This window comes from Polyodon spathula, chromosome 2 (genome assembly GCF_017654505.1).
Source record: "Polyodon spathula isolate WHYD16114869_AA chromosome 2, ASM1765450v1, whole genome shotgun sequence".
Taxonomy (NCBI): Eukaryota; Metazoa; Chordata; class Actinopteri; order Acipenseriformes; family Polyodontidae; genus Polyodon; species Polyodon spathula.
Window position 1 is genome coordinate 58,880,083 of NC_054535.1, and position 18,286 is coordinate 58,898,368.

The 18,286-nt window shown below is 40.4% G+C and overlaps 1 protein-coding gene across 1 annotated transcript in view; it reads left to right on the forward strand.

Moving 5' to 3' along the window:
• Nucleotides 1–18,286, forward strand: part of LOC121298802 (glutamate receptor ionotropic, delta-2) — a 611,129-nt gene that overhangs the window by 355,857 nt on the left and 236,986 nt on the right. Inside the window, exons 5-6 of the mRNA XM_041226028.1 lie at nucleotides 3,234–3,287; nucleotides 14,231–14,404. Coding sequence (XP_041081962.1) covers nucleotides 3,234–3,287; nucleotides 14,231–14,404 — 228 coding nt within the window. The remainder of the gene's footprint in view (nucleotides 1–3,233; nucleotides 3,288–14,230; nucleotides 14,405–18,286) is intronic.

Sequence of the window (18,286 nt, forward strand, 5' to 3'; positions counted from 1 at the left end):
ATGCAGATCATTACGACAAATATCGGGGTGATGAACGAGAGAAGATGATTTGCAGCTCAGAAAGGGGCTAATGTTACAGCAAAATCTTTAACAGAAGGGGAAAAAAGAATCAGGGGCCGCTGTTTTGGCAAGTTATGCGGTGAGTGAAGTGATCGTTAAAGCTGAGAAGCCGTTCACTGATGGTGAATTTCTTAAAGATTGCATCCTGAAGGTTTCTGAGATTATGTGCCCAGAAAAGAGAAGCCTATTCAGAAACACAGTAGTAGAACGCAACGTTGAGCTTGCTGATGACATTGACAAACAACTTTCTGAGAATGGCAAGGCATTCAGTGCATACTCTGTAGCACTCGATGAGAGTACCTATTTGGTTGACAGTGCACAACTAGCAATATTTGTCAGAGGTGTGAACGATACTTTTGATGTCACAGAGGAGCTGCTCAGCTTGAACACAATGCATGGTCGGACAACAGCAAATGAAATCTTTAGTCAGCTGTCCGATGCAATTGATCGTACTGGGCTGCCGTGGCATACATTAGCAGGCATTACCACAGACGGTGCCCCATCAATGATGGCACTGGTACAATGAAAGATGGAAGAGCAAAATTCAGAGCAGCCTGTTACATTACACTGCATTATTCACCAACAAGCACTGTGCAGCAAATGCTTGAAGTTCGAAAACGTGATGTCCGTTGTTGTGAAATGCATCAACTACATTCACTCCAGGGGTTTGCAGCATCGGCACTTCTGTGTATTTTTGGACAAAGTTGAGTCAAAATACGATGATCTGCTGTACTTCACAGAGTTGGCTAAGTAGAGGGAATGTTTTAAAGAGGTTTTTTGAGGTGAAAAGATTCTTGGAGGAGATTAACATGTCAGTGCCAGAATTTGATGACACAAAATGGGTGATGGATCTTGCTTTCCTTGTTGACATCACACATGAGTTGAATATCCTAAATCTGAAGCTACAAGGTCTGGGCCAGCTTGTAACAGCAATGTTTGACAGTGTGAGGACATTCACAACAAAGCTGAGGCTGTGGAAAAGTCAAATATCACAAAACAACCTCACTCATTTCCCAGCATCCAAGTCTCTTTTGGAGGAGCGGAGCACTGATATACGATTCAGTGGTCGTGAATATGTGGCTATCCTTGACCTGCTCCTGGAGGAATTTGATCAGTGGTTTGCTGTCATCAGGAGGCACAGAGACACCTTCTTAATGGGTGCTGACCCATTTTTTCTGTTGATGTGAAAACAGCTCCAAATGATCTGCAGATGGAGCTAATTGATTTGCAGTGCAACACTTTTTTGAAGAACAAATTCAAGGAAGCACATGGAGATCTTGCACAGTTCTTCAAGCAGCTACCCCCTACCTTCCCAGAGCTTTGCAAAAGGTTCAAGAAAATAATGTGTCTGTTTGGCAGCACATATATGTGCGAGAAACTTTTTTCCACTTTGAATGTAAACAAGTCCAAGTTCCATTCAAGGCTATCAGATGCACACCTTGCTGACATCCTGATGGTCTCCACTGCTGAATCACTGAGGCCAAACTTCAACAGACTTACAGAGCTGAAGCGTGTCTGGCAAACGCTAAAAACCTTTGGGAAAACCACCATTGTAAAAAGTTCGATTTAGTAAATTGTAGAGACTGTTGAATTTCATTTAATTCAGGACTCTGTTTTTGAAAGATTTTTTTTTTCTGAATTCCTTCTCCCATGATGTTACTGGCCCCCCAGGAGAATTTGAGAAGATTGACATTGGCCTCCAAGGTAAATTGAGTTTGAGACCCCTGCTTTGGATGTGCATGTAAAATGTTCATGAATGTTGAATGAAGATTTAATGCCTCTAATCTCTGTTTCAGAATGAATGTTTTTAAAGGTATTACTTCGTGGTCTATTACATGGATATGTACCTTTCAAAGGTTCACCAGAAGGATGAATATCACTGTGTACCACATATTCTCTTATATTCTTGTCTCTTCTATATGACATCAATTGGGGAGTCTTGAAAATAGGCCCTGTAGATGGGTCTTGTTGTAAAATAGCAAAGTTTCTTTGCACAATTGTCTATTTGGGGAAACTAAAAGACGTTTAGCAGACCGGTTTGTAGAAAGAGTGACTTATAGTAACCAAACTGCAGACAGACAGTCTGGCACTGTAAGCTGTCAAGGCTGATTGATGGGCTATCAGGAGGCTCATTGAAACAATAAAAATGTCAACAGACCACTCACTTGAGGAATGCAGACTGATGTAATTAAACTTCAATACATGGCTGTATTTTTTTTATATGCTGAAATATAACTCTATGCTTTACAACACATGCTTTACCATGCTTTCACTATGTTTACTGCTATGGTATACTTTATGGGATGTACCGGTATGTAAATATTTATTTTTTATTAAGATATTGTAATACATATTCAAATACAAACAGTCATTTTAATGATGAAACTGCAGTTTATATATAGAGTTTATATAGAGTTAAAGAATTAAAAAAGCATATTTTAATAGTGCGATTGATCTACGTAAGAAATTAACCATGAAATAACTCACTTGTCTTACTAGATGAGATGCAAAAAGTCACATTTTATACAAAAACACTGTCTGTATCTTTGTTTTAATTTCTAAAAAAAATACTATAATTTTGCTGTTGAATTCTCAGTCAACCATTTGTTTGTTTTTTCATATCGTGAGCAATTAAAAAGGCGATTTGGTTTAGGTCCTCCCTTTTGAAGAAGCTGCCACTGTATGGATTAAAAAAGAGTGAAGACCAATACCCAGCCTAGTAACAGACACATCAAGATTAGATCTAATTATGAGTGGTGGAGGCTATCCTCAAAATGGGTTATACTTGTATCGTATTAGCCAATAAAAATAGAGAAAAACTTGACAGAGGGTCATTTTAAGGTCATAGAGATGCTTCAAATAAATACAGAATCCCAGGCCATTTTAAGGCAACAGAAAACTTGCCTCAAAATGGTTAGGATTCTGTCATGTTAGCCAATATCAGTATAGTCAACCGTAGAAAGGATGATGTAAGGTTTGAAAATGTATGAAACATGCGCCACAGGCTAAATGTAGCCACCCATTTTATCAGGTTAACACAGATCATGTTTAAAGTAAAATACTTTTTTTTTTTTTTTTTTAACTTTTAAAAAATTACACACAAGCTTAGCCTCTGTAGCCTCTTATGACGGGCCACATTGGTATCTTAGTGATTTTTACTTGTGTCTCCACAGGTCGTTGAAACCAACCTTGTGGCCTTTGACTGCCATTGGATCATCATAAATGAGGTAAACATTTGTCTGCTGTGACAGAGTGTACTGCTCACCAGCTTAGCAGAATGATAAAATTTGAGTATATTGATGCCACTTGAACTGGCCTCAGATGGTCTTTAAATTTGGCTTGGTTGACACATGCTGTGATAGTTTCTATCCAATACAAGCAGATTGAAAACTGAGCTTAGTGTTGAAAGTAAATGGAAAAGCTACACTGCTGAGGATTTCTAAGGCTCTGCTTTGGGATTAAACCTTGGGAGGTAGCCCGTGGGAGTTTTAGAACAAGCATGGCGAATCCTACTTGCAGGGCCCTAATTATGTTTACAAAAAAGGATCTCAAAAGATAAGTGCTGCAGATTAATATTTATAGTAATTGTAAACAAATACATGTGTATACATATTGTAATGTAGCATGTTGCTGTAATAAATACATATACATAAACTTATACATGTTGTTATAAAATGGGTCTTTTAAATACTCTGTCCTGATTGGTCAAAACCAGTCACATGGGGGGGTGACTATTACAGGACATTGCCATGGGTTGGCACTTTTTTAAAAGTGTTGACTCACTTGTAGATATCCATACGCCATTAGAATTTTAAAGAAGAAAAAAAATGTAGCCATATTTAAATTTATATTAATAAACATGACTAACCACATTTAATATAGAAATAACTAATTAATTCAATAAATGGTAGTTATATTTAAATTCGCAATAAAAATGACTGACAAGATTTGTCAATTTTGGTCTTTTGGGAAATCAAACTCTAGATGAGATTTTGGATGAGTCTGAATCAGACACCAACACTAGTCCAAGTGGTAAAAAAAGGAAATACTACTAATAGGCATCTTGAGCTTACTGAAACACAGCTTCTGGACATAGAAAAGGAAGAAAAAAAAACACAAAAGAGCACTGCCTGGGCATCAGGTGTCCTATTTGACTGGCTAAACCGAAAAAGCACTACATATTGATTAATTCCTCTTCCTGATCTAAATAATTTGCTAAGGGTGTTTTATGCCACTGTCTGTCAGAGGGAGTATTCAATCTCAAATTATGTGACCCTATGAGCTGGTCTTAACCATTTTTTAAACAGTCCAGCAATAAACCGCAAAGTGAATTTGATAAGTGAGTATTTCAAAATGCAAACATCTTTGTTGCCACTGTGAAGTGGTACCGCAAATCTGCAAGAATACCTCCATGATTAAAAAAAAAAAAAAAAAAACCTCCACAGCACTGTCACATGAGAATACCACAGGCCTTGTGAGAAAGGTTTGATTTGATGTACAACCAAATCTGGCCAGACATGGCAAAGAAGGTCTGCGTGATTCAAAAGCAGACTCGTCTGTGCTTTGCCATGATAAAAATGGCTAGGAATACTTCACTTTAAAATGTAATGAACTAACCAAGAATCACAAGAATTATAACAAATCAAATAAAGAACAAAAACTCACACGTTTCATTTACCCCATCTCCAGAAAGCCTCTCTGCCCCGTACTAAGTTTGAAAAAATAAATTAGTAAGGTCCCTGAAGATCCCTGAATCTTCAAAGGTGCAATTTCAATGGCATTGTTCAATTTAACATCTATAAATAATGCTTCTTGTTTTTAATGAGTTCAATGTTTATTAAAAATAAAAATAAATAAATAAACTAATAATAATAATAATAATAATAATAAATAATAATAATAATAATAATAATTAAAAATGTTTTAATTTATTAATTTTTTTTAAGATTGAAGGAACTCTTTTTAGGTCAGAGGCAGAAGGATATTTAATAAAACAATAAATTTAATTAAAACATGTTTTATTATTTTTATTTTTTATTTAGTTAGTTGACCTATTTTATGAGCGCAATAAGGAAATTCAGGGAATGGTGTATGTAGTTACCTGGTTCGGTTTTGTTTCTCTTTTTGTGGATCGGTATTACGTTTGCAATTTTCCAGTCTGTCGGTACAAACCTTGTGTCAAGAGACTGTTGCATGATCTTGGTTAGTGGTTTGTAAATAACTTCTTTCTTCTGTCTGAGTACTATTGGGAGGATCTCATCTGGCCCAATAATCTTGAAAGACTATTTTGAGTCACAGCCTTGTAACATGGTGTAACAAAGTGCCCGCCCCTGTGTATATTATCTGTTATGTGTTGCGTGTGGTGTGTTTAAATGTTGGTGTATAGACATTGGTACACGGGATATAAACGGGTCTGTGTAACACGAGTGTTTAAAAATGTATATGTGTATTTAGGCACGAGGATTGCACAGCACTTCACGTGCAAGTAAAATGTAGTAATATGTGAGCACGGGGAATTGCACTTTATTAATTCACGTGCTGGGATTCAAGTGAATAATTAATTGGTAATTGAATCCCAGCACAATAGTATATATAGATGCACGTTGTCACATACTGCGGTGGGGTGTTCGGTGAGCGGAGAACGGGATTGGAGACGGAGGAAATTAGTAGTAGTAGTCTGTTTTCGTTTGTCTATTTATTTTGGCGTAGAGTGCCGTGTCCTGTGTTTTTCGTGTTTGTGTAAACCTTTTATTTTGTAATAAACCGGCGCCAACAGGCGTCTTCATCACTTCATTTCATCCGTCCTGTGTTTTGTGTATTTCATTACTTTTCCTGGCTCTGACACCGCCCACTTCGGCCGTCTCTGTGACACGTGGTGTCCTGCGTGGGATTTAACAGCGCCTCCAAGCGTCAGACCAGGAGAGGTTTTTTTTTGTGGGGGGAAAAAAAAAAAAAAAAAAAAGGGGGCGTCTTTGGATTAAAAAAAAAAAAAAAAGAAATGGGGAGAAGCAGGAAAGAGGATAAAGAGGTGAGGGACAGGGAGGAGGAGTGCCGCCTAAGGGCCAGACATCCCCGGCGATGTAACCAGTCCTTGCCGGGGTGCCTCCTCTGCAACCAGGACCATCTCTTTGCCAATTGTCCCTTCCGCTGCCCCTACCAGGAGGGAGAGGAGGAACTGCCACGGAAGAGGAAGGCAGAGGTCCCACCGCTGTCTCCACAGCCGCACCAGTCTCCTGCAAGGGAGGAAGAGCCGCACCAGTCTCCTGCAAGAGAGGAAGAGCCGCACCAGTCCCCTGCAAGTGAGGGAGAGCCGCACCAGTCCCCTGTATCAAGGGGAGACTACACACCGCTCCCACCTCCACCACCAGGAGACTACACGCCGCTCCTACCTCCATGGGCAGGCGCAGAGCAGCAGGAGCTGCCTCTGCCTCCGCCACCTCCACCGGCAGGAGCAGAGCAGCAGGAGCTGCCTCTGCCTCCGCCACCTCCACCGGCAGGAGCAGAGCAGCAGGAGCTGCCTCTGCCTCCGCCACCTCCACCGGCAGGAGCAGAGCAGCAGGAGCTGCCTCTGCCTCCGCCACCTCCACCGGCAGGCGCAGAGCAGCAGGAGCTGCCTCTGCCTCCGCCACCTCCACCGGCAGGCGCAGAGCAGCAGGAGCTGCCTCTGCCTCCGCCACCTCCACCGGCAGGGGGAGAGCAGCAGGAGCTGCCTCTGCCTCCGCCACCTCCACCGCCAGGCGCAGAGCAGCAGGAGCTGCCTCTGCCTCCGCCACCTCCACCGGCAGGGGGAGAGCAGCAGGAGCTGCCTCTGCCTCCGCCACCTCCACCGGCAGGGGGAGAGCAGCAGGAGCTGCCTCTGCCTCCGCCACCTCCACCGGCAGGCGCAGAGCAGCAGGAGCTGCCTCTGCCTCCGCCACCTCCACCGGCAGGCGCAGAGCAGCAGGAGCTGCCTCTGCCTCCGCCACCTCCACCGGCAGGAGCAGAGCAGCAGGAGCTGCCTCTGCCTCCGCCACCTCCACCGGCAGGCGCAGAGCAGCAGGAGCTGCCTCTGCCTCCGCCACCTCCACCGGCAGGAGGAGAGCAGCAGGAGCTGCCTCTGCCTCCGCCACCTCCACCGGCAGGGGCAGAGCAGCAGGAGCTGCCTCTGCCTCCGCCACCTCCACCGGCAGGAGCAGAGCAGCAGGAGCTGCCTCTGCCTCCGCCACCTCCACCGGCAGGAGCAGAGCAGCAGGAGCTGCCTCTGCCTCCGCCACCAGCAGAGGGTGAATGCCTGCTGGGTCCCTGTCCACCAGCAGAGGGTGAATGCCTGCTGGGTCCCTGTCCACCAGCAGAGGGTGAATGCCTGCTGGTATCACTTCCCCCACCAGCAGAGGGTGAATGCCTGCTGGTATCACTTCCCCCACCAGCAGAGGGTGAATGCCTGCTGGGTCCCTGTCCACCAGCAGAGGGTGAATGCCTGCTGGGTCCCTGTCCACCAGCAGAGGGTGAATGCCTGCTGGGTCCCTGTCCACCAGCAGAGGGTGAATGCCTGCTGGTATCCCTTCCCCCACCAGCAGAGGGTGAATGCCTGCTGGTATCACTTCCCCCACCATCACGAGGAGAGGAGCTGGAGCTTCCTCTGCCTCCACCTCCATCAGGGGGAGAGGAGCAGGAGCTGCCTCTCCCTGCACCACAAGGGCCAGGACTAGATGCTGGCGGTCCTCAGCAGCCCTTGTATAGGCTGCTGAGGGAAGCACGGGGAAGAACCTCCCGGCTGCAGTGGCCGAAAAGAGGGCCAACACCCGCACCCCAGCTTGTCCTGACTGCCAGCCTCGCTTCGCCCAAGGATGCCAGCCTCGCTTCGCCCAAGGATGCCAGCCTCGCTTCGCCCAAGGATGCCAGCCTCGCTTCGCCCAAGGATGCCAGCCTCGCTTCGCCCAAGGATGCCAGCCTCGCTTCGCCCAAGGATGCCTCTGCATCGCCTGGGGTTGCCCGCCGCTCTGCATCGCCTGGGGTTGCCCGCCGCTCTGCATCGCCTGGGGTTGCCCGCCGCTCTGCATCGCCTGGGGTTGCCCGCCGCTCTGCATCGCCTGGGGTTGCCCGCCGCTCCGCATCACAGCCGGAAGTACTGTGGCCGGAACCCCACGAAGGGGAGCTGCCGGCCACGAAGAAGGGGGAGGAGGTCTGGAGACCGCCAACCCCAGCAGCAGTTTCGCTGCCGGAGAAGGGGGAGGAGGTCTGGAGACCGCCAACCCCAGCAGCAGTTTCGCTGCCGGAGGAGGGGGAGGAGGTCTGGAGACCGCCAACCCCAGCAGCAGTTTTGCTGCCGGAGGAAGGTGGTGTCCGGAGACCTGCTCCCTCTGCAGTTTCTTCCCTGCAGGAAGAACGGTGGTTGAAGCCCCACCAAGGGGAGCTGCCGGCGCCGAAGGAGGGGGAAGGTCAGGAGACCACACCCCAAGCAGCCTTTCCGCTGCTAGGACTACCCTGGCAGGAGAATGCTACCCTGCTGACAGCATTACGACCTGTGGGCCCCTGGAAGCCTCTGGTCCTGGCCAAGGACTTTGGGCGGGACTTTTGGGCTTTTAAGGGGGGAGGTGGCCATTGAGGCCATGTGTGCTTTGCACAGGAGGGGGTATATGTAACAAAGTGCCCGCCCCTGTGTATATTATCTGTTATGTGTTGCGTGTGGTGTGTTTAAATGTTGGTGTATAGACATTGGTACACGGGATATAAACGGGTCTGTGTAACACGAGTGTTTAAAATGTATATGTGTATTTAGGCACGAGGATTGCACAGCACTTCACGTGCAAGTAAAATGTAGTAATATGTGAGCACGGGGAATTGCACTTTATTAATTCACGTGCTGGGATTCAAGTGAATAATTAATTGGTAATTGAATCCCAGCACAATAGTATATATAGATGCACGTTGTCACATACTGCGGTGGGGTGTTCGGTGAGCGGAGAACGGGATTGGAGACGGAGGAAATTAGTAGTAGTAGTCTGTTTTCGTTTGTCTATTTATTTTGGCGTAGAGTGCCGTGTCCTGTGTTTTTCGTGTTTGTGTAAACCTTTTATTTTGTAATAAACCGGCGCCAACAGGCGTCTTCATCACTTCATTTCATCCGTCCTGTGTTTTGTGTATTTCATTACTTTTCCTGGCTCTGACGCCGCCCACTTCGGCCGTCTCTGTGACACATGGTTACACAAATCAAAAGAAACATTCTCAATAATGGCATAATTGGGTAAAAAAAAAAGACATAAGCAAACAAATCAACCCCAAAAAAGTAAAAAAGTCTAATGTTTGTTGAATGTCCAGGTTAAGAGACAGCAGTGAAGTAATTTACTATACACAGCCAAATCATTCAGAATCACATAGTATCTCAATTTGAAAAATTCATTTTTTTTTTTTTTTTTTTTTTGCTAGTATCTTTTGTTGTTTGGTTTATTTATTTATGTATTTGTTTATTTTTTGATTAGTGATTAATTAAGCTATATTATTAGTATGATCGTTACAGCCTGACCATCTCTGTAAAATGTGAACTGCCTACGATATAGTTATTAGTTACTGTACTACAGCTATTACAATTGTTATAATTGTGTTCAAGTAACTTGTAACTGTAAAAGACTACATTTTGAATGCAACTTCCAACACTGCATAAACATGTATATGTACATGCATTTTTAATAACAGTAATACATCCATATCAGTACATGAACGATGAGGTAGATACTCAAGAGTATGTGAAATGTTAAAGTGTTAATGAACAGGCTGTGGGGAATAAAAACACAACACATTATTGTCCCAAGCTTTTGGTTTTGTTGCACTCGAAAATATCTTTCAACAGTTTTTTTTCATTGTCAAAATGTCTTCTGAATTCAAAACAGTTCAGTCAGAAACATTTAATTCGTTCTTGACTCCTCTCACAAAGTTCAGCATTTTGATTAGGTCATCTGTCCATCATCTTTGCCAGAACGGTACCTGCTCGCTACTGCACAGGTTCAGAAGGGCATGAATGTGCATGACAAGCTGCATATAATGTCAATAAATTAATTTTTGTAGGTTAATATGGAATAAGAACTGGTGAATCTGTAAAACTGATCTTGTCATTTTATGGAGCTTGTCATGCATATTCATAAACCTGTTCCCGCTCCACTAAACCTGTGCCACAGGTACAATCCTGGCCAATGTATGTATGTATACACAATGTTTAATACAGTACATATGGCAGGCATTACAGATGTTCATGTTGCTTGTTTGTCTGTATAATTCAGTACAGACTAACTTCCACTGCTCCAGGAGTACATAGTCTATAAAAAAAAAAAAAAAACAGAATTTTCTGGGTCATAGTAATCAATCCTGTTCAGGTTTTTCTGTTACCCAACATCAGAAGGCCATGCTGAGATTATATACAGTATGAAAAAAGCAACCTGAAAAAATGTCATGTTATTAATGGTACATTAAGGAATCATCGACCATACATGCAGGATATTGTGCTGGTGCCTTTATTAATGGGTTGCATTGTTTTGAAAAAATCTGTTTTCATGAAAATGTAAAACAGACCCTTGCTGTGACTCAACATGAAGATAATAAAATGTAACTGAAAAGCTATAGAATTTTAATTATGTTTCCCCTTCACATGCAGAGTATTCCATAGCTGCAGTGTCTGGCTTATAAGTTTAGATTTTTTTTCCTCCACAGGACTGATCAATGGTTAAATATTTAAGAAAGAGAGTGTATGTGAACACTGCCAGCCAGTGGCTATGTTACAGGGATGGAGACTGGATGAGAACCGTCGACCACGCACACTGCAAGAGAGCATCTTAACCACTATGTAGAACAGCCAGACTTGTCAGCATTTGTGGAACTTTTTACCTCATCTCATGATTTCATGTCAGACGGGGGCAGAATCTGTAACTGCAGTGCATCACACAACACTGCCCGATACACCTATAAATGCCTGGTCATATTAAAAACATTGAAGTCTTTGACCAAAATGTCTAATGCCAGTGGTGTTTTGTACACGCTAAACCCTATCTGACAAAAATTATACATCAGGCACTTTGTATTTATCTAAGGGGTAAAAGTGAAATTGTAATCATTTATATTTTTTTTATTTACAATTAAGTTAATATGCCCAGTTGAGTCTGACTCTAATGTTATTCCCCTTGTTCACATTTGGAACAAAACTATATCTAGAGTAACATGTGTACTTGGTGGCTAAGGAGTTCTTTAGCCCAGCATGTATGTCTCATGTACATGCATCATTTTGTATTTACAATCATAGCAGGGCATTTACTATGATGAATTATTTTAAGTAGCTGCATGGTTTCTGTCATAGGAAATGTACATTAGATTCAAATAGATTTTTCCCCACTTGGTTTTGTAAAAACCTAAATTTCAACTTATGAGTCATTGGCTTTAAAACATTATTAAGACTACAGAAAAGAATGTAGAGGGGGTGTCAGAGAGAATGCTTTCAAACTGTTGGTATAACCAACAGATTGAGATTGAACCTGATTCTACATTTTATATTTGTGTAGCATAATTTTGATTGCATCATATAAAACACCACTAACCCTACCAAAAACGAATACTTATTTTATTCAGCATTTAAAGATCTATTGGTTGTATCCTGAGCAGTTCTTGTTTATGTTCAATTCATAAGTGATTGAAAGTAGATTCACAAAGCTTGGGATTATTGTTCAACGACCATGTTTCCTTTGTCTCAGCAGTTATCCCAGCCAGTTAGGCACATATGCAGACACCTGTGTGTTCCTGTAGAGCTGGCATAAACCCAGTTTGGCTTATTAGGTTGGAAGCACCTAAATGAAACCAATGCAGCCTCCTCTATTTAGTGTTATAAATTATAGAATGTGTTCATTAAAGGGTAAGGCACACAGTCACGGGGTTTCCATGCAAGTTTTTTTTTTTTTTTTTTTAACTCGAGACATTTACACAACAAAAATGTCTAGTGTAAAATGGGTTTCCATTTGCTCAGTTTATTTTACTTGCGTAAACCAGGCTTTTTACCCGACGTCATGCAAATTAATGGGGATTGATATGTAAATTAGCTATGCATAAAATATTCATGCTGTTTTTGTAGATTACAAATGAGCTTTTTTGAAAACATGGTTTCCATGCGCAGAGAACTGGTACACGAGTGAATCTAAGCTGCTGTAATAAAACAAAATACCTTGTGCCTGGCTGGTTAATAATGTGTTTTACTACTCTTGCCCAAATTGTTTTTCAAATGTCGTTAGTACTGAATACTGTTTCAACTAATGTATCTTACAACTCATGAATTAAAAATAAACTCAGAGGTATAAAATTAAACTGACCAACAGGTATTGCAGATCACTATGGCTGAAAATCTAAAAATATCTATCTATCTATCTATCTATCTATCTATCTATCTATCTATCTATCTATCTATCTATCTATCTATTATCTATCTATCTATCTATCTAAATGAACATAACTCAAAACAAAATAATATATACAGTCATAAAGGGGCAGGCACCCTGTCACAAAGGGCTAAGAGTATGTTTAGTTGGAGTCAGGGCTGGATTAACCCATCATGGAGCCCTAGGCAAACACACTTCTGGGCCCCTATCTCAATCTATCTCCTATATATATATATATATATATATATATATATATATATATATATATATATATATATATATATATATATATATATATATATATATCCCTTTCATTCAGGCAGTACAGCATATAGGGGATCAGGTAATGCTACGTATACTACCTTGGCTTAGAAGCCCTACCTGTCCAGACGGCTGACAGCTGCTAAGGAAGCATTCAACACCACGCTTCTCAAATACGGGTAGTAGGCACTTGAAAGGGAGGTGGCGGATACTGAAACGGACTGAAGTGCAGCATTAGTTTGTTCCCAAAATTGCCACTGCTTGCTGTGAGACAGATGGGGAAGGTTATCAGTGTTGCCAAGTCTCACAAGAAAAAACAAAACAAAAGCGACACTGCCTTTCAAAACAAGCCCAAAACAAGCAAATCCATGTTAGAGTATAGATGCTTATGTAAGTTCCAACCAGCGACTCTAAAAAACAAGCCCAATTCTGCTTATTATAAGCAGACTTGGCAACTGTAAAGGTTACCTCAGCCGCCAGTTTCAATTGGATAGGAGCGATCTGAGGAGGCTCGTGCTGTCAGAGATTCTTTCCTTTCTTTTAAGTTGTGTTGGATTTACTGTTGTGTCAAATATTAATGATGCAAACAAATGAAACACAGTCAGCATTCATTTACAGTTTTATTTGGTCAGTTCTGAAAGAGCACCAACAACTTGTTGATTGTTGTTGCGCTGTTTTGGACGATTGAGCTGGCTCATGATATCCAGTTCACCAACTATATTTATTAAAGTGGAGGGCAGACACACATTATCTTTGGACATAGCTGGAATAAAAAAAAAGGACAGGAATTAATTCAGTTAGACATTTAAGCAGCAAGGGTATTCTCAAACAGCTGCATTAATACTATTACACGGGCATAACACAGTTCATGGTAAGTGATTTTATACAGAACTGTAAACCCACAAGAGATATACAACATGACAGACCAGGCACAGCAAAACACAATAATAATAAAAAAAAAAAAAAAAAAAAAGCCGCCCGCATTACCATTAAGGTGAACTACAACATTGCTAACCATAAAACTTCTCCTCAGCCATTACTTTCTGCCGTCTTGGAATCCACAGTAACAACTGACCTGCTCCCTTGCAATATTTATAGTTATGAATAAACACACTCATTAGCATTTACACATGAAATGTGCATTTCAATGCGAAACTGGGCATGGATTTTCCAGTTTGTTTCTTCATTTACATGAGAAAATGAGCTTTACCCCATCTCTCTCTTTGGACCTTTTTTCGGCCACAAACCTAGTTTACCCAAGTAATTCTCTCAAACATGCACGCATATCGCATTTCACATGTAAATTGACCGAATGGAAACCCCATGATTGCAGTGTAGAATATTATCATTTTTTATATATCAAGTAGAGGTGATGGGTCTTCTAACCTTGTGTGACAATTGTTAGTGCCTTATCTTTAAATAAAAGTTTGCTGAGTTTGTGTGCCCTCTTTGAAAAAAATACAGGAATAAACAAAAAGGTATTTTTTTCCTGTATTCAACTGTGTCTTTGATTTGTTTTTCAGGAAGTAACTGACTTGGATGTGCAAGAGCTGGTGAGAAGGTCCATAGGGAGGCTAACAATTATCAGACAGACATTTCCTATGCCACAGAACACGAGTCAGCGGTGTAATCGAGGCAACCACAGAATATCAACTTTATTATGTGACCAAAAGGATCCTTATGCACAAAATATGGAGGTACATTTCTTTCTTTATATTAACCAATATCAATAATAATAAAAAAAAAACACACATACAACAAAAATAAAAACAAAAAAATCAACTGCATGTGAGAATGTATTAATGGTGTTCGTTAATGCTTTAATCTATTCTTTAGATTCACTCCCTGTTTATAAGTACATTAGGATCCAAGCTTAAGCCCTACAGTACAGTTTGTGAAGCACAGGCAGTGAGTGTGAGGCTGAGGTCCTAATTGTACACAAAGTAAATCTAAAGAGTACAAATATAAGTGATGGCAGGATAAATGGGGTCTAATATAAGTCAACGTGAAAATAAATATTGTTATGTCAAGGCGAGGTGGAAAAATGGGACCACATTCATTATCAAACCTGTTGATGCAATATCCAGGTCCACTGAACCAAAAAGTGCCCAACAACATAATGCTGTGACTGGGTCTTGGTGTTGGTTTTTCAATTGCTAAAGCTTCTAGAAATAAAGTGAGTGTTAACTGACACTATTAGGTGGCCACAGTATTTATAGGGCTTTGACTTATAATGCCCAGGGGAATGACAGTGTGGTGGGAGGATGTTTGGAGTTCAGCACTCTGGTCTGAGTAATTGTATACAGTGTTACAATTTCATAAGGCAGTGGAGCGAGTCATATGTGTTTGGTTGACCATAGTAAATTTATTTCTCAAGTGGAGATTGAGATTGGGCACCAAATGGAATTTAAGGGATTAGTCCCGGTTCAGACCTGTGTATTCTTTATAAATGCCAATCAAGATTATGCCAATAAAGCAAGTCTGCAAATGTTGTCTCTCTAAGATGGTCATTGATCCAGGCTAGAATCAGCCATGGAGTGCTAAAGCACTGTCTACAGTTAGACCCTGTTTTAGCATTTAGTGTCTGCACACAAATCTGAGGATTCATTCTTCTCTGAGAAACTTTTTGAACGATATAAAGTGTAGGCTTTATTTATACTGAGACGTAAAGTAGTTACTAACTTGCTGGTTTTGACACATTTGGCTGTTTATAAATAGCTAGACAGCTGTGCAATATTTATTTCTAACACTAACTTTAAAAACTCAAGACACTCAAATTCTGAGTTAAACGGTTAGAAATTACTTTCAATTCTAGTGTTTAGTGCATTATGAAGAGATATGCTAAGTAAACATCAATCTATTTATACTTTAATGCATACTACAAACAATACACTGAAGAGGAGGGACGTCCATCAAACCTGTATTTCTCAGCATAATACACAGCACAGGCATTTATTACAATCATGCTGATAATGTAAACTGATGATCTCACTCATGAAGATTATAAAATATACCCTTCCACTCAAATGTTAATAAATACCCATTCCCCTGTGATTGCAGTGTTTACAGTACTCTCAAGCATTGTTTATAGAAGCATCCTTATCTGACCTGCTATTTAGTAGTTTCTTTAAAAGCACTACAGTCGATTAACACAATATTGATATCATAAGTTAAGTACATTCAATTCAATTTGTTATAACACTTGCGGTTACAAAATTCAAAGAAAGGGCAGGATATGACATGCTGAAAGTAATCAGACTGCATCCAGTCTGTATTGCTGCTGACAGAAAACACTATTCTATATTTAAAAAAAAAATATATACTTTATTTGCTATACTAAATTTAAATAGATAGATTGAAACGTGTAACAGTGAGGAAGCAGAGTTGCTCTACATTGATAGACAACATTCAGAAGGCGTGTACAACAATGGAGATTTTCTTTCAACAAGCACAAAAAAAAAAGTTATATTTACGGATACGGTGTTTGCATATTTTTCCAGCAGGCTGATTTGGAACAGTGATTAAACATAGATTGAAACAGGTCCGGCGGCAGCATGAACGCTGTGGGGGGCATCCACTTATTTAGGACAGGCTCATTTTGGAAAATACCAATCAATTAGCTCATATTCTGCACTATTTTACTTCACTGTGGTGACAATAAACAAAGAAAAAAATTAATCATATGATAATATTATGAACTATCCACACACCATGAATTACCACATCTCTTTCTGTAAAGGTGTTTTTTTTTTCTCTTTTAAATTATTATTACCGAATGAGCAACGATGTGATGTCTGAGCAACAGTATCATACGGTGAGCAGGCTCTCTACAGAGACTGCAATAAACAGATTCCCACACCACATTACTGTAAAGTAATGAGTGTACATTGCTTACTTTCAACTGACTATTTAATACTGAATATAAAAAGCATACGTTCGACAGCGCAAACCTACGAAGGGGTTTACAAACATCAGAAGCAACTAGACATTTAAAAAAATTATTATTATTGTGCTTTGCTTTACTTTAATTTGATTTGCTTAATAATTTCTCTTATATTTTTTTATTTTTATTTAAGTGATAGTGTCTGTCGATGATGTCTCTACCGTATGATAGTTGACCGCCCAGACGAGGGCGCTAACAAAAGTCAAGATCAGCTATCATACGGTAGAGACATCATCGAGAGGGCACTATCTCTACTAAAAAATTATTTTTACTATTGTTTTCTTTTTGTAAAAACAAACAAAAAAAACCCCATTAAAATCTAGATTTACCATGAACTTGTATTGATTGGTCAGGTACCTTTCCACTGAGTAAAGACTCTAAGAAAATAATCCAGAACATTTTATTAAAATAAAAAACAAAAATGACATACATATAAAGAGAAAAAAAATAGTTAGTAAATACATTTTTATTTTCTATTAACTTGGGTAGGGTATTAACTAGGGTATTAAACCCCTATTTATAATCTAGAAGTTGCCTGAGGAATGAACGGAGCAATTACTGGGCAGTCCATATAAGACGGAGTCTGAACTACCAATATTTAATACCACTCTAAAATGCCTTCTAACTCACCATGTTTCTTCCCTCAGCCAAAACCTTTCTCTCCTGAATCTATATCTGCAAAGTATTGATTGGCTGCTTTTGGTGGATAATTAAATTAATTTGGACCAATTGTGTCTTTTAGTATTTACTGTCCAATAGATTTTAACTACGCTTAAAAATACAGCAAGTCAAAATAAAAAAGCCAGCACTTGTGCAGATTGTTTTTAAATCTGATTCACAGCTATGGTGCCGAGACGTTCCAGCGGGCATCTACCATCTATTAGAGCACGCTAGAAGTGGAAGTGATTGGCTGACAGTACTGAATCATTTTCTGAATCAATGTAGAATCTGAAACTGGGGGGGAGCACTGGTTCTAAACTGGATAGGCCAGGCCTCCGAAGTCCCACCCATAACGCCTGGCCTGGTTTGAAAGATAACATTTGAGTTCTTTACCAGAGATTAAGGCTCAGGTTAAAGAAAATCTCTGATCCATTTTCTAACTGGATTTTGACTATAGAGAATCATCACAGCTGAAATGAGTGATTGCTTATTAACAGAATTGCATTGTTCCCAAGGTAAAATGCATTGCAATTTAACCTTTATATATGTAATTGTTTAATTATAGATTATACAGAATTATACAAAGAAGGAATGCATTAAACAGTTGTTCTAATCACGTTTTACAAAATGGATTTATGTTTATTTTAAAACAAAGGAAAAAAAAAACACATTACATTTTAAACTTTAAAATAAGTATTATTAAATGTACAGCTATGGCCTAAATTTCTGCATCACCTTATAGAATTAACTCATTCTGCTTCATAAAGTGGAATGAAACCTGCTGAATGTTACATTAACATAATGAATTACATACCGCTTTGTAGTTTTCAATGTGCTTAGCAAAAAACTGACAAGAAAAATGTGACATTTCAAAATCTAGCATGAAATACTGTACTACTATTATTGCTTCCAGTAGACTTCTGTGTTATTTTTATGTGTAGCCTGTAACTCATTTGTCTCAATCTTGTTTGAATAA